Source organism: Lithobates pipiens, unplaced genomic scaffold (genome assembly GCF_037356315.1).
Source record: "Lithobates pipiens isolate NorthernLeopardFrog02 unplaced genomic scaffold, aLitPip1_a1.2 Scaffold_25, whole genome shotgun sequence".
NCBI classification, from domain to species: domain Eukaryota; kingdom Metazoa; phylum Chordata; class Amphibia; order Anura; family Ranidae; genus Lithobates; species Lithobates pipiens.
The window spans coordinates 39874875-39900485 of NW_027507787.1; the positions used below are offsets into that span (position 1 = coordinate 39874875).

The following is a 25611-nucleotide window of genomic DNA, read 5'->3' on the forward strand; positions in this document are numbered from 1 at the left end:
TCTCCATTTTTTTTTTTTGTTTCACTGATCAATTGGGATAAAACACACACTCACACAAAATTATATTATTATTTTTTTTGCTTTTTCCTTCATTCTGCTGGGTCATACACTTGTCTCTTTATAAAACAATCACCATCTTATTTTGAAAAGCAATTCATAAATAGTGAAACATCTTTGTCCGCTGCCATGGCCATTTATAAAAATAAATAAAACACACAGTTTTGTGTCATAAAGATGCTCTGTATTGAGTATTACAATCAAGATAAAAAAAAAACAAAAAAACGTCGAAATGTTTGAGTTGAATTTCCTATATATTTTTTAAAAAATCCACAGGGTTCCGCTCTAGAATCATTTTCTGCAAACAATTGTGCTTGGGTAAACAGAAGCCTTCACTCAGCAATAAAAATTGTAGGAAATGTCATTTTGTGCAAAGCAGAAATAAGAAATTGCTACATTTTACTTTGGGAATACTGTCACTACGTCGTAGCCTTCAGGGGGTGTCATACGCTCCCGTGCATGCTTTTCACAGTACATCTTTTCCTCTACAAAAAAGTGCCCCTTCTGTTTGAGATTTGTTCCACAGTCAGTGCAAATATAGCATTCAGGGTGACGAGGCTTGTCACGGATCTTTACGAAGGCTCCCCTATCAAAAGGCAAAGTTATAGTCACTTATAAAGTTCAGGTTTTTTTTCAGTTGCATATAAAACAAAAAAAACAAAAAAAACAAACAAACAAACAAACACACACACACACCACAACCCTTTATTATTATTCAGGATTTATATAGCACCAACAGTTTGCGCAGCACTTTACAACATGGGGCAGACAGTGCACTTACAATACAAATCAATACAGGAGGGACTAGAGGGCCTACAATCTAGAAGGGAGGGTCAAGTTGAAACAAAAAAGGTAGTAACTGTGGGGGATGAGCTGATGGAGAAAATTAAAATACAGTTGTTAGGTGTGGGTAGGATAGGCTTCTCTTAAGAAAAGGGTTTTCAGGGATCGCCTAAAAGCTAATAAAGTAGGAGATATGCGGACAGATTGGGGTTGTGCATTCCATAGGATTGGATAGGCTTTGGAAAAGTCCTGGAGGCGAGCATGGGAGGAGGTGATGAGGGTGCTAGAGAGCAGGAGGTCTTGAGAGGAACGAAGAAAATGAGTGGGTTGGTATTTAGAGACTAAGCTAGTGATGTAGCTGGGGGCAGAGTTGTGGATGGCTTTGTACGTAGTTGTTAGTATTTTGAATTTAATTCTTTGGCTGAGCGGAAGCCAGTGGAGGGATTGACAGAGAGGAGTAGCAGAGACAGAGCGATTGGTAAGGTGGATGAGTCTGGCAGCGGCATTCATGATGGATTGAAGAGGTGATAGACTATATAGAGGTAAGCCAATGAGAAGGGAGTTGCAGTAGTTGAGGCGAGAGATGACCAACGAGTGAATTAAGAGCTTTGTTGTGTCATTGGTTAGAAAGGGGTGTATTTTGGAGATGTTGCGGAGGTTGAGGCGGCAGGATTTGGACAGTGATTGGATGTGTTGCTTGAAGGAGAGGTCAGAGTCCAGGACTACACCTAGAACCTTGGCATGTGGGGACGGGCTTATGGTTGTGCCATCATTTGGACAGTGAGATCAGGGGAAGGGGCATATGGGGAAGGAAAAATTACAAGTTCGGTTTTGGATAGATTGAGTTTGAGGAAGTGGTGCGACATCCAGACTGATATATCCGATAGTAAATTAGTGATACTGAGGAGACAGAGGGAGTGAGCTGAGGGGGAGAGAAATAGATTTGGGTGTCGTCAGCGTAAAGTGGGTATTGGAAGCCAAGGGAGGCTATCAGTTTACCCAGGGAGGAAGTGTAGATTGAAGATAGGAGCGGTCCAAGAACAGAACCTTGGGGGACCCCAACAGAGAAAGGAAGAGCAAAGGAGGAAGTAGAGTTGTAAGGAATGGTAAAGGTGCGGTGGGATAAGTAGGAAGAGAACCAGCAAAGAGTACAGTCACAGAGACCAAAGGTGTGGAGTTTTTTTGAGGAGGGGGGGTGGGGTCAACCGTGTCAAAGGCAGCAGAGAGGTCCAAGAGGAGGAGTACCGAATAATATCGATTGGTTTTGGCCGTTAGTAGATCATTTGTTAGTTTTAGGAGAGCAGTTTCTGTGGAGTGTTGAGGACGAAATCCAGACTGAAGGGGATCAAAAAGACTATTATCAGCGAGGTGGATGCTCAGTCGGTTGTAGACCAGACGTTTAAGGAGTTTGGATAAGAAGGGGAGCAAGGAGATGGGGCGTAGGTTGTTCGGATTGGATGGGTCGAGTGAGGGCTTTTCAAGTATAGGTCTGACAAGTGCATGTTTTAGAGAGTTGGGGAAGATGCCAGAAGAGAGGGAGAGATTGAAGATGTGGGTTAGAGAGTGTAGTATAGAGCCAGAGGGTGAACGTAGCATTTGTGAGGGAACAGGATCCAGAGGGCAGGTGGTAAGGTAGACATTTCCAAGTAGTTTAGCAACTTCGTCTATAGTGGTGGGGTTGAAAGAGGGAAGTAATGATTGTGCCTGTGGGCATGAAGTGTAAAGTGTGGAGGGTATCAGAACAGTAGAGATCTCTGCGCGAATTGTATCAATCTTCTGTTTGAAGTGATTGGCAATCTCCTGGGCAGTGAGTGAGTTGGCGGGTGGAGGACGAAGTAGAGAGTTGAAGGTAGAGAAGAGTTGACGGGGACGGGATAAGTTGCTAATGAGAGTGATAAAATAGGTCTGCTTGGCAGAGAGGAGGCTGGAATTGTATTTTTGGAGGGCAGATTTATATTGGTTGAAATCTTTCTGACACTTGGTCTTACGCCACAGGCGCTCATGAGCACGACTACGTTTTTTCAGACTTCTAGTAACATCTGTTTGCCAAGGTTGAAGGGGTCGGGGCTTGATTCTGTGTGTAGTGAGGGGGGCCAGTGAGGCTAGAAGTGAAGTGTTGTAGACAGAAGTGGCTAGGTTTGTGCAGGATACGGGTGAGATTTTGTCCTAGAGGTTGTCGACAGCAAAGTAGAGAAGAGAAGGGTTGAGATGACGTAGGTTTCTGCGGGTAACCTTTACATGGTTGGAGGGAGAGGAGATGAAGGAGAGGGAGAGAGTGAAACTAATAAGGTGGTGATCAGAGAGCAGGAATGGTTGGTTAGAGAGGTTGCATGGAGTACAAAGGTGAGAGAAAACAAGGTCAAGGATATTGCCTTCAGAGTGAGTAGGAGCATGTATCCACTGCTTCAGGTCAAAGGAGGTGGTTAGGCTAAGTTTGGAAGGGGCAGGAGTGTTCGTATTAATAGGGATGTTGAAGTCCCCGAGAATGATTGAGGGGATTTCAGAAGAAAAAGCTTTTGGCTCGGCTTCGCACCTATGTGTTGCTGGTATTTTCAATGGTACCCAAATGCATAACACGACCACCTGTGTTGCAATACACTACCATGTGTTTTGTGCACGGTCAAGAAAAAAAAAGTACAGGTATGCACAGGTAGGTTCTGGTGTGCAGGCAGCCCATTTAAACTGAGTGTAAATTCTCTTTTTTTTAAAAGTTAAAAATAACAAAACATGTCCCTACTTACCTGCTCTGTTGCAGTGGATTTGCACATAGCAGCTTGAAGCCTCCTCTTCTCGTGTCCCTCTTCGGTGCTCCTGGCCCCTTTCTCCTGTCGAGTGCCCCCACAGCAAGCAGCTTGTTATGGAGGCACCTGAGCTTAGTCACAGCTCCCTGTGTCCATTCAGACATGGAGTCGTGGCCCTGCCCCCTCTCTTCTCATTGGCTGATTGACAAGAGCGGGAGCCAATGGTGCCGCACTGCTTTCTCAGCCAATAAGGAGGGGAGTCCATGATAGCCAAGACACTCCTGCAACATTGCTGGATCTAGAGAGACCTCTTAGGAGGGCTGCTGCACACAGAAGGCTTTTTATATTAACGCATAGAATGCATTAAGAAAAAAATAAAATAAAAATAAACCCCTTCTGCCTTTACAGTCACTTTAATGCGATGTACCACAAAAAAAAAAAAATTAAATAAAAAGTGACGGGGGCCCGAAGTTATATGCATGGCATGAGAAAGAGTTAACAAGTACTAGTATCACTGGAATGTGCACACAAAATATTGAAAGTGACAAACAATGATCCCAGCGCCCTATGCAGTAAGTCAAAACTCACCCTAACAAGCTGCTATCATACAAAAGGACAAATCACAAAAATATATAGTATACCGTATCCGTACCCTAATTACCCCGCATATACTATATTGACAGCGCTAAAACAAAAAAGGGAAAATAATCAAAAAATAAAATATAATAAATATATAGAGGATAAAATATAATAAATATATGGAGGATAATAATTCAGTGTCTAAAAAAAGTCACTAGCAAGTGTCCATAATATCTCCAAACATATATGACTCAATATTCAATTGAGCTATCACACTTTGGAAAAAAGTTCAGAAAAGAAGATCCATCTCCGAAGAAGAAAACACCAGTGTGCGAAGGGTCTGACGGCCGGTGACACCCCTTATGGTAATTCACTCACCAGAACCCAAAGGGTTAACAGGCACTTCACTACGGCTGTAGAAGTAGTCCCACTAGTGTCCCTCCGGAAAATCGTCTTATCAGAACACCATAGGTTCCTCTCTCTCGGGCTCCCTGCTCTCTCACCGATAAGAGTTCACTTAATTCTCATTCACAGCCCCAGATCCACATATAGAAAACAATAAAATATAGATTCCATAGTGCAACACAGCTTTATTCATTAAAAACACTCATGCGCTTAAAATCATACGTACACAATGTGCACAGCAAAATGTCACATTTAAAATGTCACTTGCAGTGATAACGAGGTGGTCTCACCGCAGTCCTGAGCGCGTTTGGTCGAATACTGCCTCAGCTTCCACGGCGGGTCCCGGGTAACCACTCCGAATAGCCTGCTCTGGTGACGTATAGCTGCCTGGTCACGCCCATACGCGTTTCGTCATCACGTCTTCGTCCGTGGGCCCACGCGCTCAGGACTGCGGTGAGACCACCTCGTTATCACTGCAAGTGACATTTTAAATGTGACATTTTGCTGTGCACATTGTGTACGTATGATTTTAAGCGCATGAGTGTTTTTAATGAATAAAGCTGTGTTGCACTATGGAATCTATATTTTATTGTTTTCTATATGTGGATCTGGGGCTGTGAATGAGAATTAAGTGAACTCTTATCGGTGAGAGAGCAGGGAGCCCGAGAGAGAGGAACCTATGGTGTTCTGATAAGACGATTTTCCGGAGGGACACTAGTGGGACTACTTCTACAGCCGTAGTGAAGTGCCTGTTAACCCTTTGGGTTCTGGTGAGTGAATTACCATAAGGGGTGTCACCGGCCGTCAGACCCTTCGCACACTGGTGTTTTCTTCTTCGGAGATGGATCTTCTTTTCTGAACTTTTTTCCAAAGTGTGATAGCTCAATTGAATATTGAGTCATATATGTTTGGAGATATTATGGACACTTGCTAGTGACTTTTTTTAGACACTGAATTATTATCCTCCATATATTTATTATATTTTATCCTCTATATATTTATTATATTTTATTTTTTGATTATTTTCCCTTTTTTGTTTTAGCGCTGTCAATATAGTATATGCGGGGTAATTAGGGTACGGATACGGTATACTATATATTTTTGTGATGAGAAAGAGTTAGTTGTCAATGGCTCAGTATGGGGCTGTTAATGACTTGCTTTGTTGGCACTGCAGTTTGTGTGTTGGGTTCTGCGCCAAAAGATGGTGGGCTGTTCGAGGTTCAGCAGCAAGCTAGCAAGTTCAGAGTCAACATTCTAAAAGTAAGACCAAAACATATTCCACAGAATGTTCTTAAGTATAGCAACCAATCAGAATAAGGCAGGCCATACATTCTTTGTCCAGTAGGTTTAACACAAAAAAAAAAAAAAAAAAAAGGAAGGACCGACAGACCCAATATTGTTTGCCACTGAATCATTTTACAGTTGGCAGGGCCCACCGTTAGAATGCACTGATCAATTGGGATAAAACCCATCAGGCTGTTGGTACAGAAGTCGATTGGTACAACCAGCCTACCCATATATGTACTGAAAATTCTTCCAATCCTTGCTGAACCAGAAGAAGAATTTCAATCCATGTATGGCTGCCTTTACCCTGTATGTATGCTATGAAAGCAGGCAAAGCAAAACAAACATTTACTCCTTTGCCACTTTTTCATTAAAAGGAAAAAAGCACTACTTACACAATGCCTGATCCACAATGATCACAGATTGGCAATTTTTGCCCACCGCCAACAGAGGCTGCTACTCTTGTGGTGGGGGCTCTCACACTACGGAACCCAGAAGGCTTCTCACCTGCAATAGTTCATAAAAGCAAAATGTCATGCATGTGTGTTATATCCATACATATATTACTATAACAGAAACATTCCTACTCTCAAGTGAAAGAAAAAAAAAATTCCCATGAATCGTTCTGTGACTGGATGCATGCATAAAGGCAAGCAGTGCCAAAGAGCAGTGTCTCTCACCACTTCCTATAATCACAATACACAACTGAAGCCCATCATTAAATGATTTTCACAATAACCAAGAATTACTGCCATACAACATAGGACAGATCCGGTCATCCAGAGAGAACATGCAAAGGAAGGTGACAACAGAGTGAGATAATAAGCGCTCACACTAATGTGATATGTGTTGACCGAGCTGTCAGCCATAAACTACCTGGGTCTAAACCATCAGCTGAACCTGGGAATGCATATTCGGTGCCTTGGAAGTCTGGCGACATGGATAGAATTTGGCATCATTTTTCTCATAAGAATATACTGCAATATATACTTAAAGTGGAAGTCCATGCTAAAATCCCATCATTTATAGACACCAATGTTCTAACACTAATCTATCTAGCCCTGTAAAGAAAAAAGATCAGTATACATACCTATTCTGCGGGCGATCCAACCCAATCCTACGCTGTGTTCTCAGCTGGGGCTTCGCTGTGTGGACGGGTGCAGAGGACACATCCGACAACAGAAGCCCCATAGTAAAGTCTATGGGTGACGTCACTTCCCATTCATTTCACAGTCGTTTGCCGTGTCCTCTGCAGAGCTTCCACCGCTGGAGATAGAGTCGGATCTCCTGCAGAAAAGGTATGTATACAGATTTTTTTTTCCCTGTACAGGGCTAGATAGGTTAGTGTTAGAATGTTGCTGGCTATAGATGCAGGGATTTTAGTTTTAGCATAGACTTCCACTGCATTCACTATGTCATGGTTATGCAGTAATGTTTGTCTGTCAGCTTACCTCTCCATGTGTTCAGATTAGAGGCCAGAAACGGGTACCTGGCTGCTTAAGTAATCTCTTCTCAAAGCATGGCTCCACCCCAGCCCCATCAGGGATCTCCATATTAACCTGTGCACTGCAAGCCAGCTCTGCTTATCAATATTCTGCGATTTGGCTTCTGTGTGCTCATTGCGCTGTGTCCTACATCTGATCCAGTTTACCGATCTTGGCTTGTTCTTGACTATCCCAGCTTGGGTGTCACCCTGACCTTTTGGCGTGTTCTCTGTCTGCAAGTCGCCCTGACCTTTGGCTTATCTCCTTACTATCCCTTGTCCTGGGCTGCTGCTTCCTCTCTGTAGCCTACCGTGAGCATGAGCTGGGAGACCCTGGGGCCCACGACCCGGAGTCAGTTGCAGCGCAGTCCATCCTCACCACTAGAGGCTCTGGTGAACACCTGCTGGCTTTTAGACTCTGCGCCCTGGGGAATCTTATGCTCTAGCTCCCAGTGGGATCTGTGTTGGTTCTCCAGTGGACCTGCCTTCCTGAACCACCCAGTGTTCCATCCGCACCAGTCAGCCGTAAGGTCCACTACCTTAGCAGTGAACTCCTGACTCCAAACGGTGTGCATCTGTCACCTGGACCCAGGTGACCTGACACATTAGGTTTCCTAAACCAAGCTATACTTTTTTTTTTTTTTTTTAAGATAATTGTTAAACCTTTTAGTTGTAATAGAAACTAAAGATCAGTGTATGTATAATGGATTAACCATTTCAACTTCTGATCAACTGATTTGATAAGGCTGATCGAAAAAATTGAGTACTGCCTGCAACAATCACATAATGCATGATATGAGAAAGTGTTCCATTGTCCATAGGAAAGCAGGTAGATCCATCCATTGCAATAACCCCACCAACCCTATTGGGTATCATGGGAACCAAATACACTAGAATTATTGGTTATACAAATCTTCCACCAGGTCCCTCACTAGTGACATGAAGGGACATGACATTAGTCGCCAGACTTGCTGGTTGGAAGCTAAACAGTGGGGACCTTGAGTGGAGAGTGTGAACAAGTTTTTCTTTTGACTGCTGGTGATTGGCGTTTTGCATTTTTAGGTTCTTTTGGGGGGCTTTTCCTTGCAGCTGTTTAACACCTTTTTCTGTCACTTAAACAGCCTACTAATTAAAAAGGGGAGTGGTTAATTGGTCACAGGTGCTTGAGGCCTATATAAAACTTTCTGTAGAACTCATTTTCAGCTTGTTGACACTTAGACCAAGTGGAACTGAGTACCTGTGTGGTGCGAGTGTGTACCTGTGTATTGTAAGTACATGAGTGCTGTGAGTGCACGTGGGCTGTATTAAGTATTAGTGTCAGGTAGTACCTGTGTATTGCAAGTACCTGAGTATTGTCTGAGTAGTGTATGTGTGGATCGTTAGTACTTCTGTATTATGTATACTTATGTATTCTGTGTGCACGTTGGTCTGCGAGTACCTGTGTATTGGCTTGTTGAGTATTAGTGTCAGGAAGCTAGTTGTTAGGCAATTAGGACAGGATATAATCCCCAATCCTCATTAAATTTAACAGGTACGATGCCTCGCGGGTGTGGAGAGGCGACGAGTTGTACATCTTGTGGCATGTATGCGTTTCTTGATCCTCCGATCGAGGGCAAATACTGCTGTGCAACATGTAAGCACATTGTTTCCCTGGAAGCCCAGGTTCTGAATCTGGGGAAGCAACTGTCAGCACTGAGAAGACCCTCCATACTAAAGGAGAGCCAGAAACGTACCTGGCAGGTGATGGCAGGGGCCAGTTTAGAGGTGGGTGGAGACAGAGGTGCAGGCACTAGAAAAGAGTAGATGGGTTACAGTCAGGAAGAGTAGAGGGTGAAGTGCCAAAGAGACCGATCCAGGGCTGGAGTATCCAAATAACTATGCTCCATTCAGTGACATTGGTGAAACCAGTCAGGGGCCAGCACTGCTGTAGCTGAGGTGCTCTCTTAGCTGCCAGTTGAACTCCTCCAGTGAAAGTGGGGGGGGTTCAAGGAAATACAGATTCTGGTGGTAGGAGAATTCTTAGAAAGACAGAGAGGGCAATCTGTAACAAAGACCTGAAGCGCCAAACTGTATGTTGTCTACCGGGCGCTTGGGTTTGGCACATCACGGATCTGGTGGACAGATTACTGGGATGGGCTGGGGAAGACCCAGCTATTATGGTGCACGTTAGCACCAATGACAAAGTCGGATGGAGTGTCTTATAGAACGATTTTAGGGACTTGGGAGCTAAATTGAGGAAAAGGACCTCCAAGGTAGTATTCTCAGGAATACTACCGGTACCACAAGCCACACCAGAAAGGCAGAGGGAGATTAGGGAAGTAAACAAGTGGCTGAGGAGCTGGTGAAGTAAGGAGGGGTTTGGGTTCCTGGAGGACTGGACTGACTTCTTAATCGATCACCAGTATCATAGAAGGGACGGACTGCACCTAAATGAGGAGGGTGCAGATCAGCTGGAAGTGAAAATGTCCAAAAAGCTAGAGGGGATTTTAGAGGTACAGCTAGTCAGTGCGGAACATATTCCAGAGGGTAGTATTTGGGGCATTAGTGGTAGGTTGACTAAAGCAAATAAACCCAAGTTAAAAATATAGACAAGTCCTAGTTGCAATCCCCGGAAAACACCCAATAAGAGGATAATATGCGACCGATCTAAACTAGGTGGCATGTTCACCCATGCCAGGAGCCTGGCGGACAAGATAGGTCAACTAGAGATACTGTTGTACAAGGAGGATTTGGATTTTTGGGGAATTTCAGAGACCTGGTTCAACAGCTCTCATGATTGGCTGGCAACCATTCAAGGGTATACCCTTTATCGCAGGGATAGAGAGGGTAAAAATAGGATTTTTTATACTCACCGTAAAATCATTTTCTCTGTAATTCATCAACTGACACAGCTCCTCTCTTAGCCATTGGGTTGTTACACTACCTTTAGGAGAAGACTAGATATTACATGTTATGAAAAACACAGAACTTTTAGTTCCACCGAAGGGGCGGCCCCTTAGATAACAACCCCCCAGCCTGCCATGAAGCCATCAGTACGTCAACAAGCAGTATAAGGTAAAGAAAATTAGGAGGGGCGGGTGCTGCGTCAGTCGGTGAATTACACAGAAAAGGATTTTACTGCGAGTGCAAAAAAAAATAAAAAAATTTTCTCTTATATTCACCAACTGACACAGCTCCTCTTAGCCATTGGGACATCCCCGAGCAGTGCCAAAAACAAGGGAAAACCAGCATAAAAACTTCATCCATCGTGGCAAGTGGGAACTAGCATGAACTGTACCCACAAAACGATAGTGTATGGCAAAAACCACCACAAAAATTAATAAATAAATAAAACACACAGGGTGCTCCTCAACAGAGAGACCCTACCTACAAACTGCACCAAACCTGCGGTAACAAATGCAACAGTGCATTAACTTAAAAAGATACTGTTTTTACCCCAAAAACCAGGAAAAAAGAAAAAATTGCAAATACAATTGCAACTATACGGCCGCCTGCAAGCCGGTGCACTGACATCTACCTTGTAGAACATCGTAAAAGTGTGAACAGACGACCAGGTCTCCGCTTTACACACTTGAGCGACAGACGCTTGATGTTGGAAGGCCCAAGACGTTCCGATTGCCCTTGTGGAGTGGGCCGTGACCGGAAAGGGGGGCATCTGCCCCTTCAAGGTGTAGGCTTGCACTACAATCTGCCTGATCCACCTGGAAATGGTGGCCGACGAGACCGCCATGCCTTTCTTTGGACCAGCCACCGAAACAAACAGTGAGTCTGACCTCCGGAAGGGAGGCGTGTCAGACAAATACACCCTCAGAGCCTGAACCACATCCAGGGAATGAAGTGCCACCTCCTTAGAATGTGTCGTCTTAGGACACAGAGATGGTAACACAATGTCCTCATTGATGTGAAACAACAAGACCACCTTCGGCAGAAAAGAAGGTTGCGGACGCAACACCACCTTATCTTTGTGGATAACCAGATAGGGCAACTTGCAGGACAAGGCCGCCAGTTCCGAAACCTTCCTGGCCGATGTGATGGTCATTAGAAAGACCACTTCCTGGGAAAGAGTCAACAGAGGGATCTCTCTGATATTTTCAAAAGGCAGTTTTTGCAGTGCCGACAACACCAGATTCAGATCCTATGGAGGTAACGTTGGACGCACCGGAGGAACAACATGCCGGACCCCTTGGACAAAAAAGGTACTCACTAGAGAGTGAGACTCCAGGGGTTGATGAAAAAAAATAAAAAAAATAAAAATAAAAAGACAGCCAAAGCTGACGTTTGTCCTTTAATGGTGCTCAAGGCCAATTTCTGGTCTACTCCTCGCTGAAGAAACAGCAGGATCCTAGATATAGAAAAAGAGCGCGGATGCCATCCTTTCTCCTCATACATGGAGATGTAAGCCTTCCAGGTATGATGATATATCTTCTGAGAAGAAGATTTCCGTGCTGTCAACATAGTTGGGATCACAGAGTCCGACAGACCCTGGTTCCTCCAAACCTGGCTCTCAATAGCCATGCCATTAAAGCCAGCGATGGTAAAGCAGGATGGAGAATCGGACCTTGAGACAGAAGGTCCTCTCGCAACGGCAATCGCCAGGGGGCGTCTGCCACCAGGCGCACTAGGTCTGCATACCAAGGACGCTGAGGCCAATCTGGGGCAATCAGTATTACTGGGATCCCCTCGTCCTCCACTCTGCGAAGCAGATGTGGTAACAGTTTCAGTGGGGGAAAGGCATAGATCAGCTGGTACTGATCCCACGGAGCCACTAGCGCATCTGACGTGTCTGCCCATGGATCTCTTGTCCTCAACACAAATTTCGGCACCTTCCGATTGAGACAGGAGGCCAGAAGATCCACATCTGTTGTGCCCCACCACAGGCACAGTAGCTTGAACACCTCCGGATGCAATGCCCATTTTCCTGGGGCCAGCATCTGTCGACTCAGATAGTCCACCTGCCAGTTCTCCACTCCCAGGATGTAAATGGCTGACAGGGCCAGTACATGACACTCTGCCCACTGAAGTATGTGAGCGAATTCCCATGCGGCGGCCGAGCTTCTTGTTCCTCCTTGGTGGCATTTGACTGGATCCTGATCGGACACCCCCCGCAGTCTCATCGACCATGTGGAGGGGCATAGCTCGATCGCTCTCTGTTTGAGCAGATTGATCGGCAACTTGGATTCCTCTGCCGACCAGAGGCCCTGGGTCGACTGAACTCCCATTACTCCACCCCAGCTGGATAGGCTGGCGTCCGTTGTGATCACCATCCATTTCAGAGGTAGGAACGACTTTCCGGTCTGAAGTACCGGGTACCTCAGCCACCAAATCAGGGGATCCCTGGATAATTTGTCCCACTTCGTCAAAATCTCCTTCTGCAGCACTCTGGTATGGAACTGGGCATATGGTACTGCCTCGAAAGAGGCCACCATGAGTCCCAGGGCTCGCATGCAGAAGCGCAGCAATGACCATTTGTGGTTCATCAGCAGTTTTACCAAGGCTCTGAGAGTCTGCAGCTTGTCTGAAGGGAGAAAAAAAAACTCTTGCTTCCCTGGAGTCCAGCAGCAAGCCTAGGTACTCCAAACGCTGAGTTGGTACGATCACCGACTTCTTTAGATTCAACAGCCACCCACATTCCTGCAGGGTCTGCATGGTGATCGCCACATCCTCCTCTACTCTGAGGTGGAAGATGCTCTCAGGAGGAGATCGTCTAGGTATCCAACGATCGCGATCCCGCGTTGCCGCAGCAATGCCAAAACTGGAGCCAAAACCTTGGTAAAGACTCGGGGGGTGATGCCAAACCAAAAAGGGAGAGCCACAAACTGGTAGTGGGCTTTTCCGACTGCAAACCGCAGAAACTTTTGATGCTGGAGGCATATAGGTATGTGCAGGTACGCATCCTGGACCTCTAAGGACGCCAGGGAGTCCCCTTGATGGAGTGCAGCAACTACTGAGCTAACTGATTCCATTCTGAACCTTTATACTTTTACAAAGTAATTGAGGGCTTTAAGATCCAAGATTGGGCGTACCCCTTCCTTTTTGAGAACTACAAACAGGTTTGAGTAGAACCCCTGGAAACGTTCAGATTCCGGAACAGGTACTATCACCCCCAGATGAAGCAGGTCCCTTACCGCCCCCAAGAGGGCCTCCTGGCGAGCCGGGAGTACGGGTATGCTGGAGGGGAAGAATCTGTTTTGCGGCCAAGAGAGGAACTATGTTGTAGCCGGAGGAAATCAGATCGCAGACCCATTGGTCGGACAGCCGAGAGGCCCACCGGGCTGCAAACTCCCAAAGGCGACCACCCACCAGAGTTGTGGGTGGGGGCAAACCTTCATGCAGTCACACTTTTGCTCGCAGGTTAGTTAGGCTTGCGGTTCCAAGGACGCTTTTGTCCTTCAGAAGTCGTCCTATCGATCTGAGGACATTTGGCCAAAGCTCTGGGTAGACGAAAAAGCCGTTTGTGAGCGGAAAATGAGGGCCCTTGCCTACGGCGTGGCTTTTTAGCCTTCCTGGCCTGTGGGAGTAGCATACTCTTACCACCTGTGGCATTTTTAATAATGTCATCCAAAGAGGCTCCAAAGAGCCGGTCGCCAAGGAAGGGAAGATCCATCAGGGCTTTTTTTTTTAAAATGACCAAATCAGGCGCCTCAGCACCACTGCTGACACTGAAGCCCTGGATAACAGGGGGAAGAGTTTCCAGGGCCACATTAAAAATGTACTTCAGGCCTTGCACTAGTTGGTCTGCTAGTTCCACGCAGACAGGAGAAGCCGCCTGTTCTCCCAATTCGCAGTGCAACAGTTTTGCCCATTCGGTGTCTGCGACACAAGTGCGGATGCCAGTACCGGTCGCATGGTTGACCCCACAACCGTAAACAAGGAACGGCTCGCCTTCCTGTCCATGGGATCCTTAAATGCAGGGTCCCCTCTACCGGGATCGTGGTTACTTTGTTTAACCTGGATACTGGGGGGGGGGTCCAGGACCGGAGGAGTCGACCACTTCTTGAGAAGGCTTTCCACAAAGGGGTAACACACCGCCATGTATTTGGGGAACGAAAAGGTCAGTTGCGGTCGACCCCATTCCTTGTAAATTAACTTGTCAAAATAAGTCAGATACGGGAACACCTTAGGTGAATGTGTTGACTCACGGGACCCAAAAAGGTACCGCTATATCAGAGGGATCTGCTGGCTCCTAAAACCTCAGGGTATCGCGCACAGCTGTGATAAGTGCTCCAACAAGCGCTTTATTGTGCACGGACCCGGACGGTGACTCATTCTCACTGTCCGAACGGTCCTGGTCAGAGTCATCTGAAAACGACAGAACAGGGGTCACCAGCCTCAGCAGGGCCTCGAGTCTGCGTCAGAGCTCTCCTCAGAGGATGGGGGCCAGGGGCCGCTTTATAGCACCTTTGCATCCACACACAGCATCCATCTTGGCAACGAACAAATTGAGGACCGCCGACAAGGTGTCCAGGGGCACTGCGCATTCCGCAGGCGAACAGATTGCAACTGCCTGGATTTCAGGGGAAGAAACACCAGTTTCTGAAGCCATGCTGACCCTACCCTGTCTGCCACCTGAAGAGGACATTTACGACAGTGATGGTCCCACCCACCTAACTGCTGCTGGCTGATGGGCTCTTTCCCACAGGACCCACCACCCTGAGTGGTTCTGCGCTGTCCTGCAAGTAGTGCCTGTGTTCTCTGTCAGCTCTCAGGTACAGAGGAATTGTCACTGTCATCCAAAGCTGCTGCTTATGGCACTGAAACCAATCTGCAATGTGCCCAGGCTCAAAGAAAATGGCTGCCAAGCGTCCAGCATAAGGACAAAAAGCACTGCGAAAATGGCCGCCGGACTACAGGAAAGCATGCTGCTCCTGGAGCCTGATGAAAAACGTGTTCAGGCTTCAAGAGAACGGCCGCCGGTGTCCAGGATAAAGGACAAAAATCACAGGGAAAATGGCCGCTAGCTTCAGAGAGCATGCTGTTCCTTGCCCTCACCTAAGATGGCCGCTGAACACTGAAAACCATGAGGGGCAGTGCCAGAAAATGGCGGTGATCAACGCTGCAGGGCACAGCCAGCCAGCGCAGCCCCCCCCCCCCAGGTGAGAGCCCCCCCGGAGAGCCTCTGCACATGACACACCGCTCAGCAGCCACACATGCAGCATCCCCTACAGGGAGTGGGGGAGGGAAGATGGAGACAGGGAGAGAAGAGAGGGAGGTGAGGGAACCCCAAATTGACCCCCCCAGGGAATACCCAGCTTTTCAGCCTCACCGAGGCAGGGAGAGCTGTACTTGCCAGTCCTGAAGAGCTGGGAGGCATTCCATCACAGACCCACTCTGCGATCAGTACAGGATGGCGGCTGGCCTCGGCACACTGTGACGCAGACATTAGTAGCCTGGTCATATGTGCGCCCTGGAGCATAAAGCTCACCGACCACCTCTGGAGCTGAGGTATGTCGTGGCCGGCCTAGTGCATAGCTACGACCTGCACATGCTCGCTGGCCAGGCTGGGGAGACTACAAGGATAAGGGTATCCAGCCTGTCACCCAGCCGGCTGTTGATAGCAGATCACAGGATCTTTCATCTTGCGCAAAAAGCCAAACTTCTGCAGAAAAAAAAAAATAATGGACCGATGGGCCGTCAGGGTTCCTAGGTCCTTCTCCTTCACTAGGGAAAATAAAACTGATGGCTGCATGGCAGGCTGGGGGGGTTGTTATCTAAGGGACCACCCCTTGGGCGGAACTAAAAGTTCTGTGTTTTTCATAACATGTAATGCCTAGTCTTCTCCTAAAGGTGACATAACAGCCCAATGGCTAAGAGGAGCTGTGTCAGTCGGTGAATATAAGAGAAAAAGGGTGAGAGTTATGCCTATGTATCAAGAATAACGTACAAGTGAATGTGAGAGGTGGCATCACTAAGGGAGTTAGGGAGGGAGGTAGAATACTTATGAGTAGAGCTCCAAAAGGGATGAAGCCAAGCGGAAAATAATACTGGGAGTATGCTATAGGCCCCCTAACCTGAGGGTGGAGGGGGGGGGGGGGAACAGATCTCCTAACACAATTTGGATTAGCAGCAAGGATGGTAAGTGTTATCATAACGGGGGAATTTCAATTATCCAGACAGACTGGGCGGAGGGAACCACGCATTAGTCTAAGGCTCGCCAGTTCCTAAATGTCTTGCAGGACAATTTCATGGGTCAGATAGTATACGCACCAACTAGAAATAAAGCGTTACTGGATCTACAGATTACAAACAATACAGACGTGATCACAGATGTGGAAATACGGGGTAATTTAGGAAATAGCGATCACTGGTCAATTGGCTTCAATATAAAAATCACACAAATAGGAAACATAAGAGGAATACAAAGACACTGAATTTCAAAAGGGCCAACTTCCCTAAACTATGAACCTTGCTAAAAGGCATACATTGGCATAAATCTTAGGAACAAAAAGAACAAGGAGGAGAGATGGGTTTTCTTTAAGAGCATATTAAATAAGGGCATTAGCTAATGCATCCCATTGGGTAAGAAATTTAAAAGAGCAAACAAAAGTCCTGGATGGCTTAACTCCAATGTAAAAATGCATATAAAAGCAAAGGAGAAGGCCGTCAAAAAATAAAAGGTTGAGGGATCATCAGCATTCAGACTTTATAAAGAATGCAACAAGAAATGTAAGGGTGCAATTAGAGTGGCTAAGATAGAACACGATAGACACATAGCGGAGTAGAGCAAAAAAAATAAAAAAATCCCAAGAAATTGCAATAGGGTTGCAACGGGACTAGAGTAACCAAAACTGCGGTATTTATCCTCATGATACATCAAAGGAAGCTCCTACATGGTTAGACATAATTAAAATTAGACTTGGGAAACTTAGCATTAATATATCACCGGGACCAGATGGCTTGAATCCGAGGGTACTTAGGGAACTCAGTCAAGTAATTGGCAGACCATTTTTTCTAAGTTTTACTGACAGCCTACTGACTGGAATGGAACCAGCAGATTGGAGACAAGCCAATGTAGGACCAATACTTAAAAAGGGCCAAAAATACATCCCTGGGAATTACAGACCAGTTAGCCTAACATCAATAGCTCTTGGAGGGGATAAGGGACTATATACCAGATTTTAGTAATGAGAACAGTATCATTAGCAGTAATCAGCATGGATTCATGAAGAATCATTCTTGCCAAACCAATCTATTAACCTTCTATGAGGAAGCGAGTTGCCATCTAGATAAAGGAACGGGCCTTCCTTTATCTGATGTATCTGGATTTTGCAAAAGCATTTCACACAGTTCCCCATAAAAAGTTTACTGTACAAAAAAAAAAAGAAGATCCATTGGCATGGACCATAGGGTAAGTACATGGATAGAAAACTAGCTACGGGGCGAGTTCAGAGGGTGGTGCTCAATGGGGAATACTCAGAATGGTCGGGGGTGGGTAGTGGGGTCCCACAGGATTCTGTGCCCAGACAGATCAATCCTATTTAATTTGTTCATAAACGACCTGGAGGATGAGGTAAACAGTCAATGCTAAGCTAAGCAGGGCAATATCTTCCCTGCAGGATGTGGAAACCTTGCAAAAAGATTTGAACAAATTAATGGGGTGGGCAACTACATGTCAAATGGAGGTTTAAATGTAGAAAAATATAAAATAATGCATTTGGGTAGCAAAAATATTAATTCAATCTATATACTGGGGGAATCTAGGATGGAAAAGGACCTGGGGGTCCTAGTAGATGATAGGCTCAGCAATGGCATGCAATGCCAAGCTGCTGCTAACAAAGCAAACAGAATATTGGCATGCATTAAAAAGGAGATAAAAGCAGATATAAAATGATCATTCTCCAGCTCTACAAGACTCTGCAAGACTCCGGTCTGGCCATACCTGGAGTATGCTGTCCAGTTCTGAGCACCAGTCCTCACGTAGGATATACTGGAAAGGGAGCAAGTACCAAGAAGGGCAACAAAGCTAATAAAGGGTCTGGAGGATGTTGGTTATGAGGAAAGGTTGCGAGCATTGAACCTATTCTCTCTGAAGAAAAGACGTTTGAGAGGGAATATGATTTCAATGTACAAATACCATACTGGTGAACCCCCAGTAGAGATAAAACTTTTTTGTGGAAAGGAGTTTAAGACATGTGGTCACTCATTAAAATTAGAAGAAAAGAGGTTTAACCTTAAACTACGTAGAGGGTTTTTTACTGTAAGAGTGGCAAGGATGTGGAAATCCCTTCCACAGGCGGTGGTCTCAGCGGGGGGCATCGATAAGTTTCAAAAAACTATTAGATAAGCGCCTGAACGACCACAACATATGGGGATATACAATGTAATACTGACATATAATCACATACATAGGTTGGACTTGAGGGACTTTTTTTTTCAACCTCACCTACTATGTAACTATGACAATGGTAGCTGGTGCAAGTGTGTGCACTGAAGCATCTTTGGATCTGATGCACATAGGCAAGTCTAGTAGGAAAGTAAAGCTGAAATGCGGGCACCTGGAGATGCTCATCTCATTCCAGTGCCACATTAGGGGCATTTCTATAATTTCACACATGCTTTAAAGATTTCCTAACTAAAATGTGCACATCATTACAAGGAATATTGTACTTATGCATTTCAACAACTTGTCTGTTGTCCCATGTGAGATTCTGCTCATCTCTGCTCTCAAACCCTTTTTAAGACCCAGACTTGGGCAACCCAATACAGTATATAATATGTCCATCACCAAGGGATTTTTAGAATCCAGCATGTTTAATAACACAGCAAATTATACAGCAGTCATCTGCATAACACCTTGGAAAAAAAAACAAAAAAAAAAACACAATGTCGGCGCTCCTGGCTCCTCCTTGCTGGTAAGTGCCCCCCACAACAAGCCATTTTCTATGGGGGCAATTGTGCAGGCTCATTCCCGAGCTGTGTTGCCGGCATCCATAGACATGCACAGCAGGATAGGGCCCCGTCCCCCCGCTCCTCGTCACTGGCTTTGGTTGACAGTCAATAGCTCCCGCTGTCTCAGCAAAGCCAGTGAGACCAGTAAGGGGAGTGAAGAGCTGCAAACGGTCACATTGCTGGATCGAGTTAGGGCACAGGTAAGTATGAGGGGGCGGTTGGTGCAAGGGGGATACCGATGCCTAAACATTTTTTTACCTCTATGCAAAAAAAATGCATTAAAAGTAAAAAAAATAGGTTTAGGCTTTATAGCCACTTTAAGACAGTTTTTTATCACAGAGCAGTTTAAATGGTAATAAAGTAATTTTTGTTCCTAAATCAAATAGAAATAAACTCACATGCATTTAAATTCATCCTTAATATCCTCCTCAAAGCTTTCTTTTTCAATTGTCCTCTGGCCATGCCGCTACATTCCTGGTCTCTGTGTTGCCAGGACTAATGGAGTCTTGTGCGAGTCCTCAAACATGTACATTCCTGCTTTGTACTGCAATTTTACATGCAGCCGCTCAGCACCATATACACAGCCAGCACAAGAGGAACACTGCGCTAAAGCCACTCCTCTCCTCTTCCCCCACAGCAGTGATTGTCAGTGCCAGTGTGTGCTGCTCTCTGAACAGCTGCCCATAGAGTGATAGTACAGAGCAAGAACACGCACGTTGGAGCCCCTACAAGACTCCAGAGGTCCTGGCAGCACAGACAGAGTGGGAACATAGCGGCCAGGCGACACCTGAAAAAAAAGCCATGGAGGCAATTAAAATAAACTTCAAATACATGTGAATTCTTGTATTTTTTTTTAACCGATTTACCAATAAAAGAAAAAGGAGGGTTATTTAGAATTTTTTTAAACTTCCAACACAAGGGGCTCTTCTAAGATTTGCAGTGTTTGGATGCTTTTATGTAATTTCCAACATTATAAAATGACAGACTATTAATTAATAATAACTTTGACCCTTCTATAGTACTAAATGAAAGCACACTTCAAATATTGATCCCTGTAGGACAAATCTCTTGAAAAAGACGACAACTATTTGGGTAAATACCACTTTCACATGGTAGGCATATTAATGAATACCTCACCCACTGGGTTTAAAGCAAATGCCTTCTGATGACTCCAAACATCCTGTGTAGTATCCTGGGGCTACAATCATCTTATCAGCACATGGATTTCCTTATTGGAATTTAAGGCACCAACTACGCTAAAAGCCTTGGGTCACATATGTAGAGTAGAAATACCTTCTGCGTGTTAATGCAATGTAGGAATGGACTTTACCAAGTAGTCATTTGTGTTTTTGTAGAGACATATTCCCCCCCTTGACTTTTCATTAAATGCTGAATCCTAACATTGATATTTTGTTATGGATAGATGCTGGTGGTTTAAATTACTAGAAATCTCATCTGTGTCTCCATCCTTTTGTTGCAGGTAATGGCAAGGCAGCCATGTATAACAGCCATGCTAGAGGCAGGAGCTGGGAACCAACTTTTACAGAAATCTGCGTAACCTCCCTTGCTGCCTATTCCGGGGTTGTTTTTGTATGTTTGTATCTGTATTTTTGCTTTCTTACCAAAAATGTAATGAAACGGAGTAAAAAAAAAAAAAAAAAAAAAAAAAAAAAATTATATATCCAGAAGGGATATCAGGATACTGTACATTTAGTTTACAAATAAGTGGGACTATAAACTCACAGCTATCTATTTTGAAAAGCTATCTTCCCAAAATGTTCTATAATTAAGTGTAGCGGCGGCTCCTGAAGAGCATGCGCTATGCAGTTTTTCTAAAATTAAAGTTGCCTAAACTGCAGTTTGGTTTGGGTGTAATTATCTAGATTGGGCCTCAGCATCAGTCTGACTGGACTGTGAGATGTTCAGCCTGGCCACAGGGGACATTGTCTCTTCTGGCAGGTATGGAACTGTGGTCTGGTTAGGTGCTTAAGTTACTCTCTCGGAGTCTGCCCAGTGGGAGTGGCGCTCTCGCTGTGCTTCTGGGAGAGGGTACATAAGATACGGGCGTCACGTGGTTCGGGGTTCCGGTGCAGTATGATGTGCTGATTACATGGTCCTGGTCCTCCTGACCAGCCCCCAGGAAGGCTATGGCCTGGGGTGCGGATCCATCTGACTTTGATGTCTTGGAGCTGGCTAGTCCAAGGCAAGGAAACTAAAAGGAGGATTCTGAGGTGGTTGGGTGCCGTCTCCGGTTCGGGAGAGACCTAGTGTACTTCGAGCATCCCAGGGGAGGACTCTTTAGAAGAACACCACGTACGGATTGGTTTTCTTAACAAGAGCCTGGAAGGGCTGAAGTAACCGAGAGAATCCAGTCTTATGGATATCGCCAAGCAGGCTGAAAGATCCAGGTATTCTACAAGTGTTTCAAGTTTAGTTTCCCTACATGTTCTCCAACGTCTGTGGTAAAGACTTTGTTCCTGAAGTAAGCATCAAGTTGGCTGCTAGGCCTTGTGAGAGAAGGACTGTCCAACTTGAGTGATCATCCAGCTGCGAATGGCTATTCTCTGGATGCAGTCAAAGTAAGCAAGTTCTTTAACTTTTTGGACTTTGACACAAAGAGTACCTGAACTTCCTTTTCCAACCCTCTGATCCCAAGTTGAGAGACTGTTCAATTGTCTGAGTTTTGCAAATAAAATCCATTCAAGTGGATCTATGTCAGTCTCGAGTTACTGGGCCATCTACAACGGGACATCCCCTAGACGTGCAACAAGGATAACGGAGGGTAACGGTAAGCCCAAAAATAGCCAGCAGCTCCTTCAGGGGTTTGTGCTACATAAGGTTTATTACTTGCCTTTCTCATCGCTCTCCAATATGTCCTGCAGTACTAGGAAGGAGACGGACTGTCTTGGGGGTTCATTTGATTCCTGGTTCTCTTGCAGCATCTTGTATACCTCGGACTCCGTGTCAATTTGCCGTGCTTGTGGTGGAGGAGGAGGCCGTTCTACACTGAATGAAATAATAGGAAAACACATATTTCATACCACAGAAGTACATGACAGGATTGTAGCATGAGACCCTAGTCCTAAAATATACTTACCAACACAACAAAAAGGAGAGAGATACAAATTGAAAAAACAGTCGAGACATGTATTACTGAATGGAAACCAGTGATTTGCCTATACAGGGCAAAGCAATGGGTTTACTTTCCAGTTCAATGAACCTCTCGCTTAAATATGCTAAATTCATTTCAGGTGCATCAAAATAAAACGGTGTTCAATGTCTTGCAGTTTAATCTCATTCTAAAGAGGTCACAGCTTGAAAAGAAAAGCCTGTTCCTGCCAGCAGCTGAAGATTGGGACATTTGCACTCTTATAGGAACTAGTTCTTTGTAGAGGTCTGACATGCACCAAAGCCAGAGCTCTCCAATCAACAGACAGCATGAGATTTTCAGCTTTGATGATTGCAGAGTTTTAGGTCTGAATCAACAGGGGACATGGGAACATTTTCCAATAAGGCAACTACATTCACACAGAGAGCAAGGTTCCCACTTTGCAGCCGCTGGCAAAACAGCCTTTTCTACTCATGCTGTGGCTGCTTTAGAATAAAGAGAAACTGAAAGGCATTGATAACCCCAGAATGTATTTTGCTGGTTTAAACTGGGCATTCGGTTGGGCTTTAAAAGCAAGCCTCTGCACAGTTCCGTTCACCACCAGCAGCAAGGAGAAGTCTTGTGTAAGCTCCTAGTTGAGCTTACACAGGGCACCCCCATATGATACATTGGTGTCTGAGCCAATTTGTTAAAAGCCTATTTTGCTCTAAAATGGGTACAGAATAAGTTAACTCTTAGGTTGAACTTTTGCAATATACCAAAAAAAAAAAAAACGAATCTCCCTACCCCATTACCCAGGAATGTCTTTTTTTTTTTTTTTTTTGCCCATTAGAGATTTTTAAGAAAAAAAACAATCCAATGTGGCTAGAGTTCAGTTTCCATACAAAAGAAATAATAATAATAATAATAATAAAAAAAAAAAACCTTCAGTGTGCAGTAACTTAACAACCAAACATTTATTGCTTTTCAATACCGAATAAACTAAAACTATGGAGAGCCAATGACTGCTTGCCGTTGCAGAAAACTATTTCTATTGATGCAGTGTTACTGGCTAAACTGCAATAGCTTTGCTTTTTACATGCACTTTTCTACTGGGAAGAATTTAAATCTTAGAAAACTAATGGACAAAAAGGAAAATGGACTTTATATTCATTATCCAACCTATGAAATGAAAAGTAAAAAAAAAAAAAAAAAAAAAAAACATACAAAACTGAAAGTGATGCAATTATTTTATGTCATGCGTTTTACTGTATTTGGTTCGGACAGCATACGGTGCTAAAAAAATAGGAGACAAAAGCCCTACTATCAAAGATCAATGGATCTATAGGATAAGTAGGCATATTGAAAAAAAAAAAAAAAAAAATACATGAAGAGATGGATAGATATATAATATTTAAGGAGAGAAAAGGGAGCCAATCTTGCTTTTAAAAAAGGGCAGGCTCCAGAAGACCATCTCCATTTTGATTCATGCCTTAGTGAGTCACTGTTCCAGAACTGGCATACAGGATGAGAGTTTAGACTTTACAGATTTCACTGGCTGCATGTGTATTCAAGGTTACCGACTCACTAGGCAGTGAAGCCAGGACAGGTATTACAGCCTTGGATCCTTTAGAGGAAAGGCTCTCTTTAGTGATAATCAAGGACCAATAGTTGAAACCGACATGTTTATTCCGTTGATGTCCCCCAAACCCTAGGAAACATCATAGAAAATAGGTATATGGATACCCCAAGACTCCACAACAACTGTCTTCACCACTGGAGTATATAGGAGAGCGCTTTTAGTATAATTAATCAAAAAAAAAAAAAAAAAATACAAATGCCCTGAACTTATTCACAGTTTGTAATGGAATACTAAACAAGCAAAATCTGGATATCTCCTTCTGGAAACCATGTATAACTTTATAGTCTGTTTATACATCAGGAAACATGGGAGGTTTGACATCACTTCCTGTCCTGGAGACACAACAGGAAATAAGTGGAAATCCCCTCTTAGCTGTCTCCAGAAGAAATGATACCAAGCAGAATGAGGAAAAATTTTCCAGCGAGAACTATAACAATTTTGGATTCCCCATCACTTTCTTCCCTGGTAATAACTGGCAAGATGAAGAGTGAATCCTCCCACTGAAGTTACAGAAAGCAATAAAGACCTGACATGGGTTAGAACCCTTTCCCATTCCATATAAAACAGAAAAAAAGTTTTAGCTAGAGATGCAATTTAAAGCGGAACTCGGTGAGGAAAAAAAAGGAAGAGAAGAAGATCCTTGCAGTGGCTCCCCTTCTGCAATGCAATGATCAACTGCATATGAGATGATAAATACGGTGATATATTAAGCCTTTTCTTGGTTTCTGCAGGGATTCCCTATGCTGTAATATCAGTCCCCTGAAGTCAATCATCTTTGTTGCCCAACCAGTCACAGCCCTCTAGCGTCACCTCATACAAGGTATTACCAGCAGTTCTGCATTGCACGTGGGGACACAGAGTGCCCACCTAAAACCCAGGACATTAGAATGAAGGGAAAAGTAAAGGCTACCAAGAAAAAAAATTGTAGGTATAATACCTAGTTCCTCATCCTCTAGGGCAGGGGTCTCCAAACTGTGGCCCTTAGCATGCCTTTATCTGGCCCTTGGAGCACTATTTATTCAACAGACATCAATGATGGGGCACCATGCCTTACACTATCGATAGGGGATTATTACTCCCACTAATACCAACAAGGCACTTTTCCACCCAATGATTGGATATTGTTTAGTCCAACTGATGCTGGGGCACCTTCTGCTGGCTACAGTCCAGCCCCCTAAAGCCTGAAGGGCATTAAACTGGCCCTTTGTTTAGAAAGTTTGGGGACCCCTGCTCTGGGGAAAACGAGCAGAGCAGAAAAGGAACCACAGCAAGGGTAACGTTTTTTTTTTCTCCGGAGTCTAGCTTTAAGAAATATACGTTTGAAGAACGTTCTGTAATGTCTTTGTGTAACTTTGTACACATCATTTCTAATAATCTATCTCAACACGACCAAATAAAAAAAAAATAAAAGAAAATAGGCCATGTAAAAATTTTACAAGCCTTACAAAATATACAGTATTCAGCCAGACATAATACACAATTCACACACTGGTAACTGCTAATAGTATTACTGTGACTGATGCATTATATAGCGATGGTGAATTCCAGTATATGAGCAGCATTATCTGCGCATGGTGGGTGCAATGAAAACACAAGCACAATACATGAAGGTGAGATGCCAGGTGAGCAGCATGCAGTTACACTCCAGTGGGCATGCACTGTG

The 25611-nt window shown here is 44.6% G+C and overlaps 1 protein-coding gene across 3 annotated transcripts in view; it reads right to left on the bottom strand.

The window, feature by feature from the left end:
- Nucleotides 1–219: 219 nt before the first annotated feature.
- Nucleotides 220–25611, bottom strand: part of PDLIM1 (PDZ and LIM domain 1) — an 82172-nt gene continuing 56780 nt past the window's right edge. For 2 of the 3 annotated variants that reach the window (XM_077454295.1, XM_077454297.1), the window contains 4 exons: nucleotides 22070–22224; nucleotides 6726–6779; nucleotides 6245–6356; nucleotides 220–643 (listed from right to left, as the gene is read on the bottom strand). In XM_077454295.1, the coding sequence (XP_077310421.1) occupies nucleotides 457–643; nucleotides 6245–6356; nucleotides 6726–6779; nucleotides 22070–22224 (508 nt within the window). In that variant the 3' untranslated portion in view covers nucleotides 220–456. The remainder of the gene's footprint in view (nucleotides 644–6244; nucleotides 6357–6725; nucleotides 6780–22069; nucleotides 22225–25611) is intronic. The other variant, XM_077454296.1, reaches the window with a different exon arrangement.